General features: G+C 42.2%; 2 protein-coding genes across 2 annotated transcripts in view; one reads left to right on the top strand and one right to left on the bottom strand.

Moving 5' to 3' along the window:
• The window catches only part of USP24 (ubiquitin specific peptidase 24), a 64,202-nt gene extending 48,724 nt beyond the window's left edge, over window positions 1-15,478 (top strand). Inside the window, exons 51-70 of the mRNA XM_017733541.1 lie at window positions 164-384; window positions 816-940; window positions 1,518-1,659; window positions 1,968-2,118; window positions 3,150-3,245; window positions 3,880-3,983; window positions 4,067-4,180; window positions 4,927-5,023; window positions 5,246-5,362; window positions 5,968-6,060; window positions 6,381-6,483; window positions 7,365-7,486; window positions 7,975-8,088; window positions 8,344-8,409; window positions 8,678-8,744; window positions 10,691-10,769; window positions 11,351-11,426; window positions 12,163-12,249; window positions 12,724-12,834; window positions 12,992-15,478. Of these exons, the coding sequence (XP_017589030.1) occupies window positions 164-384; window positions 816-940; window positions 1,518-1,659; window positions 1,968-2,118; window positions 3,150-3,245; window positions 3,880-3,983; window positions 4,067-4,180; window positions 4,927-5,023; window positions 5,246-5,362; window positions 5,968-6,060; window positions 6,381-6,483; window positions 7,365-7,486; window positions 7,975-8,088; window positions 8,344-8,409; window positions 8,678-8,744; window positions 10,691-10,769; window positions 11,351-11,426; window positions 12,163-12,249; window positions 12,724-12,834; window positions 12,992-13,054 (2,148 nt within the window). The 3' untranslated portion in view covers window positions 13,055-15,478. The remainder of the gene's footprint in view (window positions 1-163; window positions 385-815; window positions 941-1,517; window positions 1,660-1,967; window positions 2,119-3,149; window positions 3,246-3,879; window positions 3,984-4,066; window positions 4,181-4,926; window positions 5,024-5,245; window positions 5,363-5,967; window positions 6,061-6,380; window positions 6,484-7,364; window positions 7,487-7,974; window positions 8,089-8,343; window positions 8,410-8,677; window positions 8,745-10,690; window positions 10,770-11,350; window positions 11,427-12,162; window positions 12,250-12,723; window positions 12,835-12,991) is intronic.
• Window positions 15,479-17,244: 1,766 nt separating this feature from the next.
• PCSK9 (proprotein convertase subtilisin/kexin type 9) overlaps window positions 17,245-18,595 on the bottom strand; it is a 5,988-nt gene continuing 4,637 nt past the window's right edge. The window contains exons 10-11 of the mRNA XM_017733540.1: window positions 18,545-18,593; window positions 17,245-18,284 (exon numbers count right to left, since the gene is read on the bottom strand). Coding sequence (XP_017589029.1) covers window positions 18,117-18,284; window positions 18,545-18,593 — 217 coding nt within the window. The 3' untranslated portion in view covers window positions 17,245-18,116. The remainder of the gene's footprint in view (window positions 18,285-18,544; window positions 18,594-18,595) is intronic.

The following is an 18,595-nucleotide window of genomic DNA, read 5'->3' as shown; positions in this document are numbered from 1 at the left end:
GAGTTTATTATTTAACTTCTGTGTAATAAGCATAAGAAGTTGAAGTTCCATGTTTTCCTTTGGTGTTCCCAATGTGGGAAGTATTAATACCATTCTCACAAAATTACAGGAAGCGTGCACGCACTGCAACGTCTTGATTAATCCAAAATCTCTTTTCAAACAGTTTCCCTGGATGCTGAACATGGAACCTTACACTGTGTCGGGGATGGCTCGTCAGGACTCGTCCTCAGAAGTGGGGGAAAATGGCAGGAACACAGACCAGGGAGGAGGAGGCTCCCCAAGGAAGAAAGTTGCTCCTACGGAAAACTACGAGCTCGTCGGTGTGATTGTCCACAGCGGCCAGGCACACGCAGGGCACTACTACTCCTTCATCAAGGACAGGAGGTAATGGGCAAGAAGGTTCATGTGGGAGGTTTGAGAGCTGTCTAAAGACTTCTTGTTCTGGAAAGGTACATGGAGCCATCCAGAGCTCTACTGGAACCACTCTTCCCTTTCTGAACACCTATCATGAGGCAATGATACAATAATATGGGACATCATAGTACAAAATCCTAATTAATTCTTATGTGCCTTGTGTTGCAGTTTGAGGGCTTCCTGTGACACGGAGTTGCAGGCTGAACAGTTCTCATAGTTTTAATCAAAGCTATTTTTTTAAATGCAACTTTGACATCAATTGAACTAAGCTTTCCTCTTACTGTCAAAACAAATGTGAGTTCAGGCTTGTCACCTCTAGGATATTCAGAGTGGTTTGGTTTTTTACTGAGACAATCAAGTAACTTTGTTTCTCTTGTGTTTATGTTCTGTTTTGATCACAGAGGATGTGGAAAAGGAAAGTGGTATAAATTTAATGACACTGTTGTTGAAGAATTTGATTTGACTGACGAAACCTTGGAATATGAATGTTTTGGTGGAGAGTATAGACCTAAAGTCTACGATCAATGTAAGCAGAAGTACAGACTGATTTACAATAGTTTCATATTTCATCCTGATTTCAGCAGCAGTAGAGCTTAGTCCATTATAGGTACTTTGAGTTACTTGTGCTAATAATCCTTCTGAAGCACTTTTTCCCTAAAGCCTTCCCTTTACTGAAGGGCATAACAGTTTGTTTATGGCCTGATATGAATTGAACCATATTCACTGTTGTCCAGCACTTTGTAGGCTTAAGAGCAGAGATTGTAAAGCAAAATAGCACTTGTTAAAACAGTGTAAAACCAACCCCAACCAAACACAAAACAGCTCTTATTTTAGGCTAGTGAGAATGACTGCATAGAACATGGTGTGGCATCATATTGTTGAACTTTTCACCACTTTAAGGAATTTATTCCAAATTCATTTCCTGTATTCACCTGTTTCATAATTCAGACAGTTTTTGTCACTGACACAGACTGATGTTTTGATCTGACAGACTTCTACTGCTGCAGTTCACATGACTTGTACCCCCAGTTTTGCTTCCATATAGGAATGGGAAAGGTACTAAACCTTCAAGGGCCTTCATGGACTGTGTTTTTTCCCCACAGCAAACCCCTACCCCGACGTGCGCCGGCGCTACTGGAATGCCTACATGCTGTTCTACCAGAGAGTGTCTGACCAGAACTCTCCTGTCTTACCAAAGAAAAGCCGAGTGAGTGTCGTGCGTCAGGAAGCTGAGGACCTCTCCTTGTAAGTTCTTCTTGTATCCATAAAGGTTTTTCTCGTGTTGATCACTACACCTCTCCCCACAACTAAGAATTGCATAGTTCCTGTCCAGCAAAGCAATATATTGACCCTTCTGTTGTTTTGGGTTGGTTTTTAGGCTGCTTGTCTACTACTACTCTGGCAGCAAGTTCAAGCTGACTGACAGCCTCAAGAAATATTCAGGCTGTCATCAAATTTGCCTTAAGATCACTCTGGCTGCACTGGTATTTTATACCTAAAGTGTAGATTGTTGTAGGATTTCATTATTCACCTTCAGCTTGTTTATATTTCAGATCTGCTCCTTCTTCACCAGAAATTTCACCCCAGTCATCACCTCGACCCCACAGGCCCAACAGTGACCGTCTTTCCATCTTGACTAAGCTGGTTCGAAAAGGAGAAAAAAAGGGACTTTTTGTAGAGAAAATGCCTGTGCGGATATATCAGGTAGAGCACCCTGAAAGTGGCAACTAAATTCTGCTCATGTAAAATTTGAGCACATAGTGAGAGAAACACAGGAACTTTTAAAGGTTACCTTGAAGTAATTCCCTTGTAGCAAAACTAGAAAGCAATTCTGGATTCTGACACAAAGTTACTAACAAGCTATTTAGTGATGCGTTATTGTAAGTTTTGCTCAACCTTCTCGCAAAATTGGCCCATCAATTCTTTGCTTTGAAGAAATTGCAGGCAGATGAATCAAACGTGAGGTCTGGCAGCAGTCAGCATGCAGGCAGGGAGACACAAGAGCAGAGAAGGTGCTTCATTTGGAGTACACTTGAGGAGTCATGGAGATGATGGCAAATTACAGTCATCCCCAAGTTCTTGAGTTCTACAAGAATGTAGGAAGAGGAGGAGCAGTGAAGAGAGCCTGCATCACACACACACAGGGAGAATAAACTCTGCAGGCTGTGTCTGGCCCTCCACATGGGCTGGTTCGGGGCAAACAGTCACTTTGGGCTTTCTTCTATCTGGGACTGTATAATTACAATGAACAGAACTTGGCTCAAATTTATTGAGAGTCTTTCAGCAAAATCTCATTTGAAAAAAGAGGGGTTTGGCATTTGAATACCTTATTGTGGCTGCAGCTTGTAATTACACCAGGGCTCCTTGCTCTCTGCATCTTAATTTGTTCGACAAATTTGTTTCTAGTTTTAGGCATGTTCTCCTGGCTTTTTTTATTAAAAACAAGCAAAAATTAGAACTTATCTGCAATTTCTTCCTTTTCTCCCTTAATGGCCAAATGATTAAGTCACTCATCTGTTGTTTTGTAATATCTTTGAAAGAAAATCACTGGTTTTATACCAAATCTTCTAAGTCTCTTGTATTTATTTTCTCCTCTGCTGAAGTAGTGATTCAGAAGGAAACAGAATAAGTTTGACACTGATTTTTAAACACCACACATTTACATAAAAGATGAAGTTTTAGTTAGAGAAGTGTATTTTGACAACATTTTTTTTTGCCTTCTGTAACTTTTATAGATGGTGAGAGATGAAAACTTGAAATTTATGAAAAACAGAGATGTATACAGTAGCGACTACTTCAGTTTTGTTCTGTCATTAGCATCCCTGAATGCTGTAAGTACCTGGATTTTAATCTTAGAGTGTTCAAAGTATGTTGGGTAAAATGCCACAGAAGCTATTTGGGTCACAACCAGGAAAACTGCAAGAGAAGGGTTGACATGATTTTGCTTTTCCAGACAAGCAATTCCTTGTCTCCAGTAGTTTTTGATGCTGATGATAACATCTGTCTCAAAGCAAACTGCAGCCTCCTCTTCTAGTACTACTGGGAGAAACATCATTCTTCCCCAGTAAAATTTATTTAATAAACCACCTTTTGTAATGATGCAAACTGAGCTCTAGAGGGACAGAAGTCCCTCTCCACGTGGAAGGTCCAAAAGTTGGTATTAATTACCTCAAGGTTGATAGAGTTTAATTGGAGATAGTTTCTTAATGAAGTTTTTCTAAATGGAGTCATAAACAAACAGCATTTATTAAATTTTTGAAATCCACAGATCTAGTTGGCCTTAGAGGAAGTTTGCTCCTGTTTTAGCATATTTATTAAATAGCACAGTCAGCGCTGGAGACTGACTTAGCACAGAAAAATGCTGGGGTTTGTTTTTTCCAAGTGAAGCATGTTGATGTGTTTAAGAGACAGCATGTGTGCTGCAGACACACTTCTGCTCTGGAGTAAACTTGATATTTCTTTCAGACTAAGGTAAAGCATCCCTATTATCCCTGCATGGCAAAGGTGAGCTTACAGCTGGCAGTCCAATTCCTCTTCCAAACCTATCTCCGAACCAAGAAGAAACTCAGGTAAGGCAAATGAGAAACATGGTTTAGTTTCTGGAGGTGTTTTTTCTCCTGGATTACTGACAGTTGTCCTTGTTTTGTTGAAGGGCTGATACAGAAGAGTGGATTGCCACTATAGATGCACTGCTCTCCAAAAGCATTGATGCTTGTCAGTGGTTGGTTGAGTATTTCGTTGGGCCAGAGGGCCGGGAGCTTGTAAAGTAAGTCCTGGAAATTGTGTCTGATGTGTTTTGTGTGGATAGAGCTTCCTAATGACATGATCTGGCCTATACTGATGTATTCCCAAAGAGTTGACTGTGTATATTGTTTAAACAGATACTTTAGACAAAACTCTTAAGTGATTATTTCTAGTATTTGCTCTGTGCAGCTTTCTGAGTAATTCTGAAAATCCAGTGAGATAGTTCAGTGTACATGGAGGAGGGTGCAGGTGTTGAGTTCAGTGGAGTGACTCAAAATGTGTTATAAGTTTGTTGAGTCAGTCCTGCAAGTGGTGGGGAAGAAGAACATGGCAAAAGTGCTTGGGGTAAGTTAAATACTTACCTGACAAAGGTCACAGTTAAACTGGAAAGATTTTTTTTTCTTGCCAAGCTAAGGATCGGCTAATTAGTGTTTTGAAAATAAATTATTGGAGTTCTGACATGCTGAAAAAGTGTGTCAGTGTAAAGAAAATGTTATCTTCTAATTTGCATTGAAAAGCAGGATTCTATGAGAGTTTTTAGAGCTTTTATTTTATTTGAATGAATAAATATATAAATAGGGGTGTTACAGGCCTTACTGGTGTCAAACAGGAATGCACGAATGTAAGTTAAAGCTTACCCACAAAAGTACCATACAAAATGTATCTGGGCTATTAAAATAATAAATACTAAACACCACATTTAGTCATAGCAGCTGTGCTTACACGTTGATTCCAGTTCTCTTTGCAACTTCACCTTTTATCTTCCAGGACTTTCCTCCTGGAATGCAGCGTGAGGGAGGTGCGAGTTGCTGTGGCCACTATCCTTGAAAAAACCCTCGACAGTGCCTTGCTTTATCAGGAGAAGGTCAGTGAGTGTCACCTCCTCTCCAAACATCCCCTTGCTTGGCTCTCCCTGCTGACTCTTGCTGTGCTTGTAGAGCTGTGTGAGCTGGTCCTGGTTGTAGCTCTTCATTTCTGGAATGGGTTAATGCTCATCTCTTCCTGCCGAGGAGGTGTTTGAAACACTTTGGGTTTTTAAGCAGTTGACAGCTCTTTACATTCAAAATCTTTTTCTTTTTCCCCACAGTTAAAAACTTTACACCAGTTACTGGAGGTGCTACTTGCTCTACTGGATAAAGATGTACCTGAAAACTGTAAAAACTGTGCTCAGTACTTTTTGCTGTTCAATAACTTTGTACAGAAGGTAAGAAACCATTATTCCCTCATGGCTATTTAAATTTTAAAGGACAATGATAAAGCAGCCAGTGATCCTTTTTCATAGGACGGTTAGCAGCACAGTGAAACTCTCTCAGAACTTTTATTAAGAGTAATCGGGGTTGTTCTGTTTTGTTTTTTAAGTAAATGGCTTTGAATCGTGGATTAGGATAAAATCACACAAAAATATGCCAGCAAACTATACCAATAGAAACTGTCATTTCCAGAATCTGAATATTGGTTTTGTGTTTTTATATATTTATATAAATATATATTTTAAAATATATATCCAACATTCAGGATTTTTGTCCCATAGGGAGCAGGATAACTGACTGAACTATTTCTATTTCTCTATTCTTTTTGCCCTTTTTTTTTGTTTCTTGTAAGACATTTAGTGTGCATTTGCTGACTCTGGTCTGATGTATGTAACGTGCTGCCTAGAATGAGCTCTTTAGCAGTTTACCTTATTGATCTGTGTAGTGATTTTATGGGGGTTTTGGTGTGGAAAATGCAGCTTTTAGCCTGTGCATTTTACTTTTGAGCACTAATTCTTCACCTGCACAGGAAGGTAACTTGTTGGTTTTGTCTCCACAGCAGGGAATAAGGGCTAGCAGTCTTCTCCTCAGACACTCTGCCCTGAGGCACATGATCAACTTTCTCCTTGGCCCCAACCGGCAGAGCAATCAGGTACAGTTGTGTCGTGCTGTACTTTGTCCATCCCCACGTTTTTTATGATGTTTAAATTATGAATAAATACTTTTCATGTGGTAGAATAGACAAATCCTTTGATTTTTCTATAAACCTCATGCAAGTGTGAGCTGACCTACGTATAGTTAGCACGGAAATAACTGTTTTGGCAGAAGTGAGCATGATGTTTTTGATAACAACAAAATTTTTACCCACTCCGAAGTATTAACCATGGTGGTGGACTGGAAGAACATTATTTTGGCTTAAAAAAATTGATTAAATAAACCAAAGTTAATTAAATCTCTCTTTGGCTCAAGCAGAACCGCAGGTGGAGTTCAGCACAGGCACGTGAGTTTGGATATCTTCACAACACTGTAGCACTACTTGTCTTGCACTCTGACGTCTCCTCACAAAGAAATGTTGGTAAGAATTGTGGTTTTGTCTTTTGGTGACTTGGCATTTCAGTTATATTGCCTGGGAGTAACTTAACATCAATGAGGAAAATACAGTAACTTTGAATTTAAGGTAGTAATGGTTAATACACACTTGGTTACTTCTGATTTTGTTGTAAATGTATTGAGGGCCCGTGGCAAACAGTATTTGGGGGTGGCTGAAAATCTTGATACTAACATATTATTGTGTCTTCTGCCCTTCCCTATGTGCCCAAAAGTTCTTTCCTCATGTGAGTGAATCAAGCTGTGTCATTGGATGAACAGGCTCACTGCCTCACAAGCTGTATTTTGCTTGTGCTGCCTTTTGCTAGTCTAAAGGGGACTATTTAGACTAAGCTACTGAATAATAAACAATGAAACACTCTCCTAGATAGTTCTTACAAGAGGCAGAAGTATCCAAATAAAGATAATAAAGAAATAAGGTAAAATCTTCAGTTAAAATTAAAGTTAAAATTCCCGAAGGAGGAATTTGAAGTTGTCTTTTAGAAGAATAACTTAATTTCTGTCTAGGATTGAAAGCAGTCAAAAATCAGAAGGTAACAGGAGAATTATAAACATTCTGGATATGATGAATGTGCAAAAGTGATTAGGAGTAAAACTAAAACTCAAAGTACTGATAGTCTGTGGACATTTTGCTTTACCTTCCTGCAGTTTTTTTGTCTGCCGTCACTAAAGTAAGTGACACTTCAGTGTGCCAGAGATTTGTTACTTGGAGTGGTAGCACACCAGCTATAAACTAGTTGAGATGAGTGTCATGAGGGATTTCATGGTGCCAAATGAGCAGCAATGTCTTCAAGGTGTGTTAGAACAAACTAATCTATGAGTGGATTGTTTTTGTATTTGCTGTTATAGCTCCTGGTCTCTTTAAGCAGCGTCCACCTCTCAGCATCACCGCTTCAGGGCTGCTTCTGGCACTCCATGAAGAAGTGGAAGCCTTGTTATTCCTGTCTGAGGGAAAACCCTACTTAATGGAGGTACCTGTTCTAAATTCTGCCCTGCTTGAACCCAAAAGCTGGTCTGATGTATTCCTTTGACATATCCTTCCATGAAAAATACTGAATATTCAGAAGCAGGCAGCCAGGGGCGTATGTGGTTATTTTTAGCCTAAACAGGAAGGCACCTTTAGTTTCTTGATCTCTTCATATTCTAGTATATCCCTAAGCTTTGGGTCTGGTTTTATGCACAGTCTGGTTTTATGCACAATTTGCAAAGGCCTGTGCAGCTTTTTGCCATGTCAAGTGCAGGTGCTAACTTGAGTTGCTCTGATTTAATGGATCATGCTTGACCACCCCATTGGAAGTGGGTATCAGGAGCTGAAGGAGTGCTGTGAGGGCAGGGGTTCAGCCTCCTGGGCCATGCAGGCACTGGGGAAAAGAGCTGCATCCTTCCTGGGAAGGACAAACAGTGTGTTACAGACTTATTTTGTCGAAGAGAGCTGTATGAAGCTGTGCTGTGCCCGCAGGTGATGCACGCGCTGCGCGAGCTCACGGGGTCACTGTCGGTGCTCATCGAGATGGTGGTGTACTGCTGCTTCTGCAACGAGCACTTCTCCTTCACTGTGCTGCACTTCATCAAGGTACACACAAAACCAGGACAAGCCTTTCCCATAAGTGCTTCCTTCAGGCTTTGCTCGTCCTGTGTCTTGTGCATTATAACAGCGCTGCAGAACAATCAGTACAGTTTGTTGGATCTGGGGAGGTGTTGGGATTTAGGTTTTCTTGGCCTTTACTATATAAATTAACAAATTTTCAAAAATCTGTAAAGCTGTCTTGAAATTCTGTGCTTCATCGGTATATTCTGCTATCTAAGTAACTTTGTTTCTTACTCACAGACTCAACTGGAAACTGCTCCGCCTCATGAACTGAAAAACATATTCCAGTTACTCCATGAGATCCTGGTAAGTGAAGGGTAAAGACTTGGACAGGAAGGATTTTGTATTGATATATAACAAAAAAAGTCAGGACTGCATTGGTAATTTCAACATCCACACGTATTTTAATCCTTCAGTTTGAAGTTTTATTACTCCCTAAATTTCTGTCTTGGTAATCCAGTGACACATGAAACTTCAGTCTTGTTTTGCATGTTGGAGGGGTTAAAACCATTCCATAGAATAGCTACAGCATCACACACAACTTACCTAAGTTGATATTTTTCTTTCCTAACAGGTTATTGAAGACCCATTACAAGTAGAGCGCATCAAATTTGCTTTTGAAACTGAAAATGGATTAATAGGCAAGTAAGCTAGTGGGTGAACACTCCTGTCTCCTACTGACCTTGATGGTGTGGTGATTCATGCCATCTCCTGGTTCCCAATCCTCCTAAACTGTTCTACTTCTCAGGGAAAAGAACTCAACACATTTGATTTAGCAACTGCCACTCCAGGAAATGCTCTAAGAAATCCAAAATAAGCACTGGAATATTATAGTGACAGCAAACTGGAAAGGAATTGAACTGGGAAAGAGAGCTAACTTATTTAAATAAGGGACAGACCGGGCTGTGTGTAAAACAGGAGGGAAGAAAAGTACCTTTGATTACCATAACAGAGGAACTGTATGAATCCTGCAACCTTAAAATTAATTTTTATTTCCTACATATCTCAAGAAATTGTCAATCTTTTTGTTTTGTCAGCACCCTAATTACCATAGAAAGAAACTGGTTCAGCACAGCAGGATGCTTGCCCTGCTAACTGCAGTAGAGCCTCACAGTGGGACAGGGGGCTCCCACCTGTTGCTGCTCATACAAAGTGCTGTCTCTCCGTTTGATACAAAACTTTCCTGAAGTTATTGAAGCATTCAAAAGCAACAGAAAAATCCCAAAAGTAATGAGGGCTTATTTCATGTGCATCAGGAGAAGTGGCTTTTGTGTGTAAATGAAATGAGGCATAACACAGAGAGCACCTCTGATGGGTTAGTGCAGCTTGAGCAGCTCTTTCATGGCTGTTTGGGTGAGGAGCTGCTTCAGATTGGGACTTTGACCTTCAGTTATCTTGGATTCTGTTTTAGTGAGAAGGAATATTTAGCTTTGTTCTTTATTTCTCTCGTCAGTGCTCCCCTGTTTAGTAGTTTCCAGGTATGGCTGAGGGAACAGAAGGAAATATGCAGCAGTGTAAGAGAATAGCTAAGTGATTATTTTAATTTCTGGGTAAATTGGTCCCACTTGGACCAATTCTGTGCTGTAATTTGGGCAATACATGACCTTTTCTCCTCTGGAGAGGAGAAGTGCAAGTGTTCAATTGGATTTTTATGTTGAAGGCTTCAAGAACTGCCCTGAGATTTGGGAGTGAAAGTTGTAGTTTTACCTTGAAGTTTCCTCACAACAGCATTGAACAGCATCCCTCATGTTGACTAGTTTAATCCAGGAAAGGAAAACCAGCTAATGATAGGTTTTGGTGGTCCTTAATAGGATGTTTGTGCATAATTTGCAGTACAGCAGTGCTGTAATTTTAATCATCTGCTCTGCTTCAGCTGTATTAAAACTGGCAATTTGCAGTTCCCCAGCAATTTTTGCCAGCTTTGGAGGCTTCAGTACAGTGTTCTTTGCTGACTGCTATGGACAGAGCAACTTTTGAGTAGCAAATCTGATTGTGGCCGCTCTATGGAAATCTTTGTGCTTCTCAGTCAAAGAATTTTGTTTAAAGAGGTGGGAATTCGTGGTATAGAAAACTTCCTGGTAGGAATGGCCTGGGGTTTTGCCTGAGTCTCCCATGAAACAGTTTCATGGCTGTTGAATTCTGCTATGCTTGTTTTTGTGAAGAAGCTTTAAACATTCCTCTGGCTTTGCAAACTTTGATCCAGGTGCAAGCTGGTGATCTGGTTCATTTTTGGGGGTTTCAGACAATTTTTTTTTTTTTCCTTCAGACAAATGTAACCATAGTGATTATCTAACATAGAATGGATTATAGGGGAAGAATAACTGCATTAGGGCTGTTTAAAATTCAGGTACTGCATTTGAAAGATCAAAGTGAAAATGCAGCAGTTCTATTTTTAATCCAATAGAGTTGTGGATGTACTCAAGACTGCCAGCACTACAGCAGTGTGTTTAACACAAATTATGCTTACATCTGTAGAAACAAATTCTATTCCCTAACTTAAATTTTTAGCTTCATCTTTATGTTTTCAGACTGGCTGGTACACAGAAATCTGGATTGTGGTTTCTAATCCATGTGTTTCTCCCTGCAGCCTTGATGCACCACAGCAACCACGTGGACAGCAGTCGTTGCTACCAGTGTGTCAAGTTCCTTGTTACTCTGGCTCAGAAGTGAGTAATGAAGGTGTCAGAGTTTAGCCTCATCCCTGCCTCAGGCCCCTCTGTGACTATTACAAAAAACCTACTACTCCTATTTTTGATCAGTTTTATCCTTTGTTACTGGTGCTCAAAGGTCTTGGTAGTACATGTGCCAGTATGAAGTGAAATCTTTGCTGGTTGGTACCTGAAGGGATTTCTCAGGTAACAAATTAGAATTGATGTTTATAAGGGGAAAGGTCATTCTGCAGAGCAGGAGTCTGACATTAACACCAGATAAACGTTGGGAAACTGTCCCAGATTTTTCAAATACTATAATTCCTAAATTCTCTTTGTTTAGAACTTGGCATATGTCCCGATGAAGCATAATTCTGAAATATGTGAACCTGTGGGGTAGACTGCTTTGAGTAAATTTTACTAGACCTTATTGCTCTTGCTAATTCAATTAACAACAGGACTGTGGAGTTTAAGTCTGTTTGCAGTGATAACAGTGCACACAGAGGGCAGCAGTGCAAAGAGAGAGGAGTCTTTGTATTTTTTTTGTGTTGGCCAGAGTGCCTTGTTCCTGACTAATGCATATAATTGCAATTCCCAAGGTGCCCTACTGCAAAAGATTACTTCAAGGAGAATTCCCACCACTGGAGTTGGGCTGTGCAGTGGCTACAGAAAAAGGTAATTTGGCTGTAACAGGGAAATTGTCACTCATTTACAACAATAATCAGGGATGGATAATCTCCATCCTCTGCATGGCTTTCTCAGGTGGCTCTAAAGACAAAATACAAGCTACTTCATTTTTCCAAGGACAACTTGGATGCAGCTAAATCTGATGCAATGCCAGAACTTCAGTAGCCCCCCACGTGTTCCAGGCAGAAATGCGTTTACAGTGAATAAAACCAAGTGTGAATGGTTGCAGTGATTATTCTTTGTTATGTGGGAAGCTTTCAGTGCCACTGTATTCGTCTTAGAAGGCTTCAGTTTTTTTTAAAAAAGTAGTTTTCCATTGCCTGTGTGTTGATGCAGGAGAATGTTTAAATGATTGGATTCCTTACAGAATCATCACGGCTTTGCACAAAGCACAGCTGTTGACTGATACAGCTTTTCCTCCCACACGTGTAGTGTTTGTTCTTCTCTCTAAGCTGAACATAGTTTGGCCAACATATCTTTCATAAATATCCAAGGACACTTGGGAAACTTGGAGCTCAGCAGAAGTTGGTTGCTGGTTTTCAGCTGAGGGACAACAACCTTTATGGCTGCATTTAAAGTGTCTGTGTCCCACATCTCCAGCTCATTGCCAGAGGATTCAGGAAGCTTGTTCCAGTCTTAGTTCACCCACCATCACAAGTGGTTGAGGCTTTACATAAGTAAAAATCAAGGGGCAATTTTATGGCTTTCTTGGCTTTTTATGCAGATGTCTGAACATTACTGGGCTCCCCAGAGTAACGTGTCCAATGAAACATCCACTGCAAAAACCTTCCAGCGCACTATTTCAGCACAGGTATGTGGCAGTCCTGGCAGAGATGTTAAACTTGCTTACTTCCTTTCCTGGAAGCATCTTTGGGTTTGGCAACTTTAATCACCATCCCTGGAAGTGTTCAAAAAGTATGTGGATACAGCACTTGAGGCCATGGTTTAGTGGTGAACATGGTGGTGGTGCTGGGTTGGCAGTTGGACTTGATTTTAAAAGGTCTTCTCCAACCTTAATGATTCTGCGATATTCCAGTGCACTTAAGACAGCTTTTCCTTTAGAAGCTCAGACCCTGTGCTTGTTCCTGAAGCAAACTAACCCTTGAGTGATATCAGTCAATACTCACAATTATGGGTGGTGACTCGGCTGTCTTACTACAGCGACTATTATTGTTTCAAAATAATAATAATAATAATAAAGTAATAAAACTTTTTAAAAATAATAATTGTGAAATGAAGGGATCACCATGGCCGCTGACCTTCTCTTGGGGTGTTTCCAACTCAGGACACCCTGGCCTATGCTACAGCCCTGCTGAATGAGAAGGATCAGTCTGGAAGCAGCAATGGGTCAGAAAGCAGCCCTGCCAACGAGAATGGAGAGAGGCACCTGCAGCAGGTAAAACAAGGGCAGATTTACCCTCTGTTGTGTGGCTCTGTGGGGCAGCTGGTCCCTGGGGCTTGGGTCAGAACCATCACTGACCATACACACAACTACTGTGCATCTTTACAAAAGTAACTGTGTCCCTCTCTCCCTGTCCCTTGTGTGTTGAAAGGGCTCAGAGTCTCCTATGATGATTGGGGAGCCTAAAAGTGACCTTGATGATGTTGACCCTTAGAGGAGAGCCCTATGAACACAGGAACCGACTCAAACATTCAATGCCTGGTACCTACTGGAACTGGAGTCGTGTTGCTTATGCCATTGGAAGTCTGGGGGAGCAGTGGCTTTACAGGACCAGAGGAGATGCTGGAGGAGGTTGCTTCCCTGAAAGATAAAAGCATTTTTTTAGCCACGAAGGCTTCAGATCAACAAATGCTCTAGAAAACTGCATCTTCACCTGCAGTAGCTTGTGACAGTCCAAAACACCGAAACTAAGTTTGTCAAGAAGATTTTATCAAATACAAACGCTAGTGGTTGAATTTTTATGTGAACATTAAATGAGTGAATGTAAAACCGTTGCTTTTCTGTGATGCTGCAAAAAAAAAATCTTTTGGTTTTTATACAGGAAAAAAAAAAAAGAAACAGACTGCCCTTATGTATGGAGGGCAAATTTTTAATCTTTCTGATAATATTGAATAGGAATATTCAAATTTCTGTAAAGATGTGTGATGACTTACATTTCATTGTAAAATATTAGTTAAAGAATGGGTTTACATAAGGACTTCTGTATTTAATATGTCTCCCTGCTAATTTGCAAAGCTCTTGATGAGAAAGATCAGCAGGATTGCTCTGTAAGAAGAGTGATTCCTTACAGAATGATTTGGTAAAGGAGCTCTGGAATGATTCATCTTTCCTGGTACCTTTCTAAAAGCCCTTCAGACAGCTGGGAAGGGCAGTAAAAGAAAAGCTTTGTTCTCTAGGTTTGCAAGCATTTATTATTCAAGGATGTTGGTGAATTAAAAAAAAAAGAAAAAGTTAATGAGTAGTTTAAAAGAAAAAAGCACTTTAAGAAGGAATTCTGTTGCAGTTTTACTCATTAAATTTTTTTAACCTTTGGAGACATATTGAATAAAATGTAGTCTCAGTCATGGATCTGCAATCACTTGCTTATGCTTTGAAATTACTGAGAAAGTTGGTATTGGTTGTATATGATGAAAAATTCCTTGAGTGAGCTGGGAACACTGTTGTGCAGATTTTATAGCAATTTTAACATGGGGAAAGAAAGAATTGGCTTTGTTTGTATTTTCACTTGACCAGGCAACGTTTAAAATATCACAGCTCTTTTAATTTGCTCACAAATAACTGGAAACCAGTTGGGATGATTTGAGCACAGTTTTGTTTTCTGTCAAGTGCAGTTCAGTGATTTCTGGCTCTGGATTCAAGCTTCTTTTGTGCCAACTAACTTCATCTTTTGTACATTTGTGTTTGTCACATTTTCTGCACTGCTTTTTGCCTTTATTTATGGATTCTGCCTTACTTTAAAAAAATTATATAAACAAACATGCACAGAAATGGGGGACATCTTAAGGAGTGTCTGGGTACCTCCAGAACAGACAAATTTGCCAAGTTAAAGGCACAACCAGCCAAAAAGTGCCTTTTTTTATTTCTTTTCACGCGCTGCTGCCAAAACACGGAGCAGCAGACAGCTTTTCACTGTTGTGCACTAATGTTGAAAGTAACCAGTCATTTCACTGTTGGAAGTAACCATGGGATGTGATGTCAGCTGTACAGCTTTATAACTTATTGTGGGGTAGGAGAGCCGGCGTCACGGATTGCAGGGGCAGGGGGGCACCGTAGTGAATCTCTCACTTTCCTTTTCCAAGCAATGTCTTCATAGACACACGGCAGAGTTAGCATTTTATAAATGTTTCTGATGATGTGCTGGGACATTTGAAATGTGATGTTTTAAATTAATTTTGAATAAATCATTTCTTACGGACACCCCCTCCTTCCTTCCCCCACCCCCAAATACTTTGGTAATGGGTCACGAACCTTCCCAAGAAGTCAGTACACAGCGGTGATGGTGATGGGAGAAGCTGGTCATGTTCCTATGGGTTGGCACCACTTGTCACTTCAGGTTCCTGTTATTTCCTATGGAAACAACATCCTCGATAGCCACAGGCCCAGGGAAGCACTGGTGGGAATTTCATCAGGATGGCTCATCACCACTGTATGCTTGAAACCAATACAAACTTTTTCACGGTTCTGCTCACGCTTGTACAAAGTCAGTGGTTATAATTTGCAATAAGATGATACTTGGTCACTTATTTTTGTTTCCAGCTGCTGTCATTTGAACCTGCTGAAGATTATTTTTTGGAAAATAGAGTTCAACAAAAAAAAAAAAAAAAAAAAAAAACTAGTTTTTGTGTAAATTGTGATGCATTTATATGTTGTAATTTTTACTGCCAATCTTTTTGGATGAAAATGTTTTTATACAGCTTACAAAATGTTCAGTGAGGAGCAGCCACAGCCTGCCTGTGAGCACTCGGGGAGATATTGTCCAATTAATGCATAGACATTTGGCACTGGAAAAATAGGCAGTCTTGATGAACAGTCTTGGGATTCCTGGTCAATGGAATAAAGTTATTCCTTTCACAGAAAACTAGCGTAATCTTTAGACTGCACATGCTGCCACGCTCTTGTCTTGTTGATCCTCTTATCCTGAACCTCCTTGGGCTAGCCCTGCAGATGCTGAGCTCCTCAAGGATGCCCTGATTGCCATTTTGGCTCCTGTCCAGAGTAAATGGAAGTAGCTGAGTGGCCCTGGAGCTGCCCTGCTGTCTATCCTTACGCCACGGTGTGTGCTGGGGCTCTGTCACATCTGTGTCTCTGTGCAGCTCCTCCTGACCTCAGCAGAGTGATTGACCCTGGCCACACTCACAGTGGTGGATTAGAGTGGATTTTGTGTGTCAGATCCAGGATTTGTGGTCGAGCTGGGCGTGAATTCATCCTGCCTCCCACTGGGGCAAGGGGCAAAGAGGTGCACACGGAGCTGGTGTTCCACTCTCACCTGGGAACCAGGACCTACATCCAGGGCTGCCATCCCCACTCTGCCTTTGTCCCCTGCTCTAAGGACAAGGACTTCCACTTTTCCAGCCTGACCCAGCCGCTGCTCTCCACTGGTGCTCCTGGGAGCATGGACTGGGCATTGCAAACTGCTGCCAGGACTGGGATCGGCATCCCTGGGATCAGCCCCGCTCTCCTGAATGTGAGAGGCTTTTCCGCCTACTCAACATACAGGGCACAAAGCAAGGGCTAATCTTTTAATGTTGTTTCCTTCCACCAGGCTTATGAAGGTTTGAACAGAGCTGGGGAAGCTCTGTCTGGCTTATCAGGTGTGGAACATGCTCACACCTTGTGCTGGATCCTCCCCTCTCGCAGGGAAGTCAGCAGAGCTGAAATCCTGATGTGTGTTTTGAGAGGTGACAGCCCAAGGCGTCTGCTGAAAAATCACCCTCGGTGTCAGAGCTGTCCAGGAGCTCTCAGGCTGGCATCCCTTTTTCTTTTCTGCCTCTTTGTGCAAAATTCAGGTTCCAGCTGATGAAATTATGGGCTGTAATTATGTCCATGTTATATAATTACATGTTTAGATTAGGGTTGGGCTTTTGCCAGCTTTAGTTAACAAGTTAGAATTAGTTTCAACCTTTCAAAGTGGTGCTTTGTGCTGGGTTTGTCTTCTCTTGCCAGTTAAAGCCTTAGTAGCAGAGCTGCACAGGGCTTTTGGATGGGAAAAAACACCCAGCCCAGCCAAGTCTGACAGGTTAACCTGCTGCTTGTGGTATCAAGCTGTATTTTTTTTCATCTATCCTCAGATAACACCACAAAAATTATATATTGTAGTACCAGGAGGCTGCTAAACACTGAGAGAAAAGTGAGACCCAGCTTTGGTGGCTTCTGGTGCTTCTCAGCCTTTCCCTGCTGTGGCATCTCTCTGAGCCAAGCTTTGTCTCCTTCCTGGGGGCTCCAATGCTTCCCAAGTGAAGGAACAACAGCAACACGAGTTCAAGGGCACATTCCCCAAAACTGGATGATGTTTGTTTCCATAACTGGCAGCTCCTGCCCTGCACCGCTGTTGTTAAAACAAACTTCTGGTCTCATGTGTGTGGACAACACAGGCCCAGAGCACAGCCCAGCTGTGGGCAAGGGTGCCTGTGCTGTCTGTGCTGACCTCCAAAGGTGCCAGTGGTCATCCAGGAGCACCTTGGACCCCAGGCAGGGATCAGATCCAAGCTGGGGGCCTGTGGCTGCTCCCTAACAAAGCAGAGCTCTTTGGGAGAGCAGAATCCCTGCTGGATGGGTCCCCCTTCCCTCTTCCAGACCAGTTCCTCAGGGGTGATGTCTATGAAGCGAGACAATGGACCACAAGAGCACAGGTAAGTCTAGGAATTTTATTTTAGAAAGACATTTTAAAAATGTTTATTTATAAAATTCCAAATGAATATTTAAGGTACAAATGTAAAAACTAAGGTGCTATGAAAGCCTTTTCTTCATTCTATTTTTTTAAAGGAATTACAACCTCCTACAGCTCTATGTGTCTTGGGAAGACCCGAAACTGTTAACACATAACACCAGCAGATCATTAACTTTGACTTAACAACAAAAAAAGCACTAACAAAGCAGTAGCTGACTGTTGCAATGCAGATAAAAATCTAATTAACCAGCAGACTGTTTAAACTACAGCCCTTACACTTGACTCAAAAGTAAAGAATTCTCCCAGGAATACGATTAGGCAATTATAAAACTGCCCAAAAATGGCTAAACTAGGATTTTCCAGGTGCTAAGCAGCATTAGCTGGCAACTAATGAGCAACTAACCAGGAAAGGAAGGAGCAATCCTCACAGCACTTTTTTCTCTAAAAAGGTGGGGGATTTGTTCTATGCTGGGTGACAATGGCTGGTTCAGTCAAGGCGTTTATAGAAGAGCCAGTGCATGGCAAGGAAAGGATTCTGGGATGACTCCAGCGATGGGACAGGGCTCCAGCTGCATGGGGGGTGCTTGGAGAGCTCTTGCAGAGCCACCCTGGATGCTCGCCCTGGATCCTGACCCCGCTGTGTGCGCCGAGGAGATGAGTTCATCCCCCACCAGCACAGCAGCAAAGCGTGGAGGTCATCACCAGCCACATTTTGGGGTGTGGATTGTGCTGGAAGCCCTGGAAACACAGCGAGCCAGGGACACACTGGTCCAGCAAAGCATCCATCCCTGCTGTGCCACAGGAACCTCCTGCCTGGCTCAGCCCACCCCTAGTGCCAGCTCCGGCAGCAAATGGCGATGGCCCCGGCCGAGCTGCTGCCCGGGACAGCGGCTGCCACGCAGGAATTGTCCACGGCGTAGGCTCCCATGGAGCCAGGGCTCTGGGAAAGGGCATTACAGCCCGTCAGCGTCCAGCCATCGTCACAGGACACCGTCACCTAACAGGCAGGAGAGGTCATTGTCCGTGGGTCAGCAAAAGGCCAGCGCCCTGCCCATCCCCCACGTCCCCACAGCTCAGGGTGATGTGACCGGTGTCACCCAGCTGGATGGCGTGTCCCATTACAGGTGGGGACACCAGTGAAGGCTGGGGTTGGGACAGCCACAATGGGCTGAAGCTGAACCAAAACCCATCAGGGTGGCAGAGGGACGGGCAGAGACAAGGACAACACCATGGGGGAGGAGCGTGGCTCGTTCCTACCTTCTCCTGGGATTCCGGGGCCATGTGCTCCTTCAGCCGGCACTCGAGGCT

Source organism: Corvus brachyrhynchos, unplaced genomic scaffold (assembly GCF_000691975.1).
Source record: "Corvus brachyrhynchos isolate BGI_N302 unplaced genomic scaffold, ASM69197v1 scaffold34, whole genome shotgun sequence".
Classification (NCBI taxonomy): Eukaryota; Metazoa; Chordata; class Aves; order Passeriformes; family Corvidae; genus Corvus; species Corvus brachyrhynchos.
The sequence above is the reverse complement of the archived record's forward strand: the minus strand, read 5'-3'. Positions and strand labels throughout refer to the sequence as shown.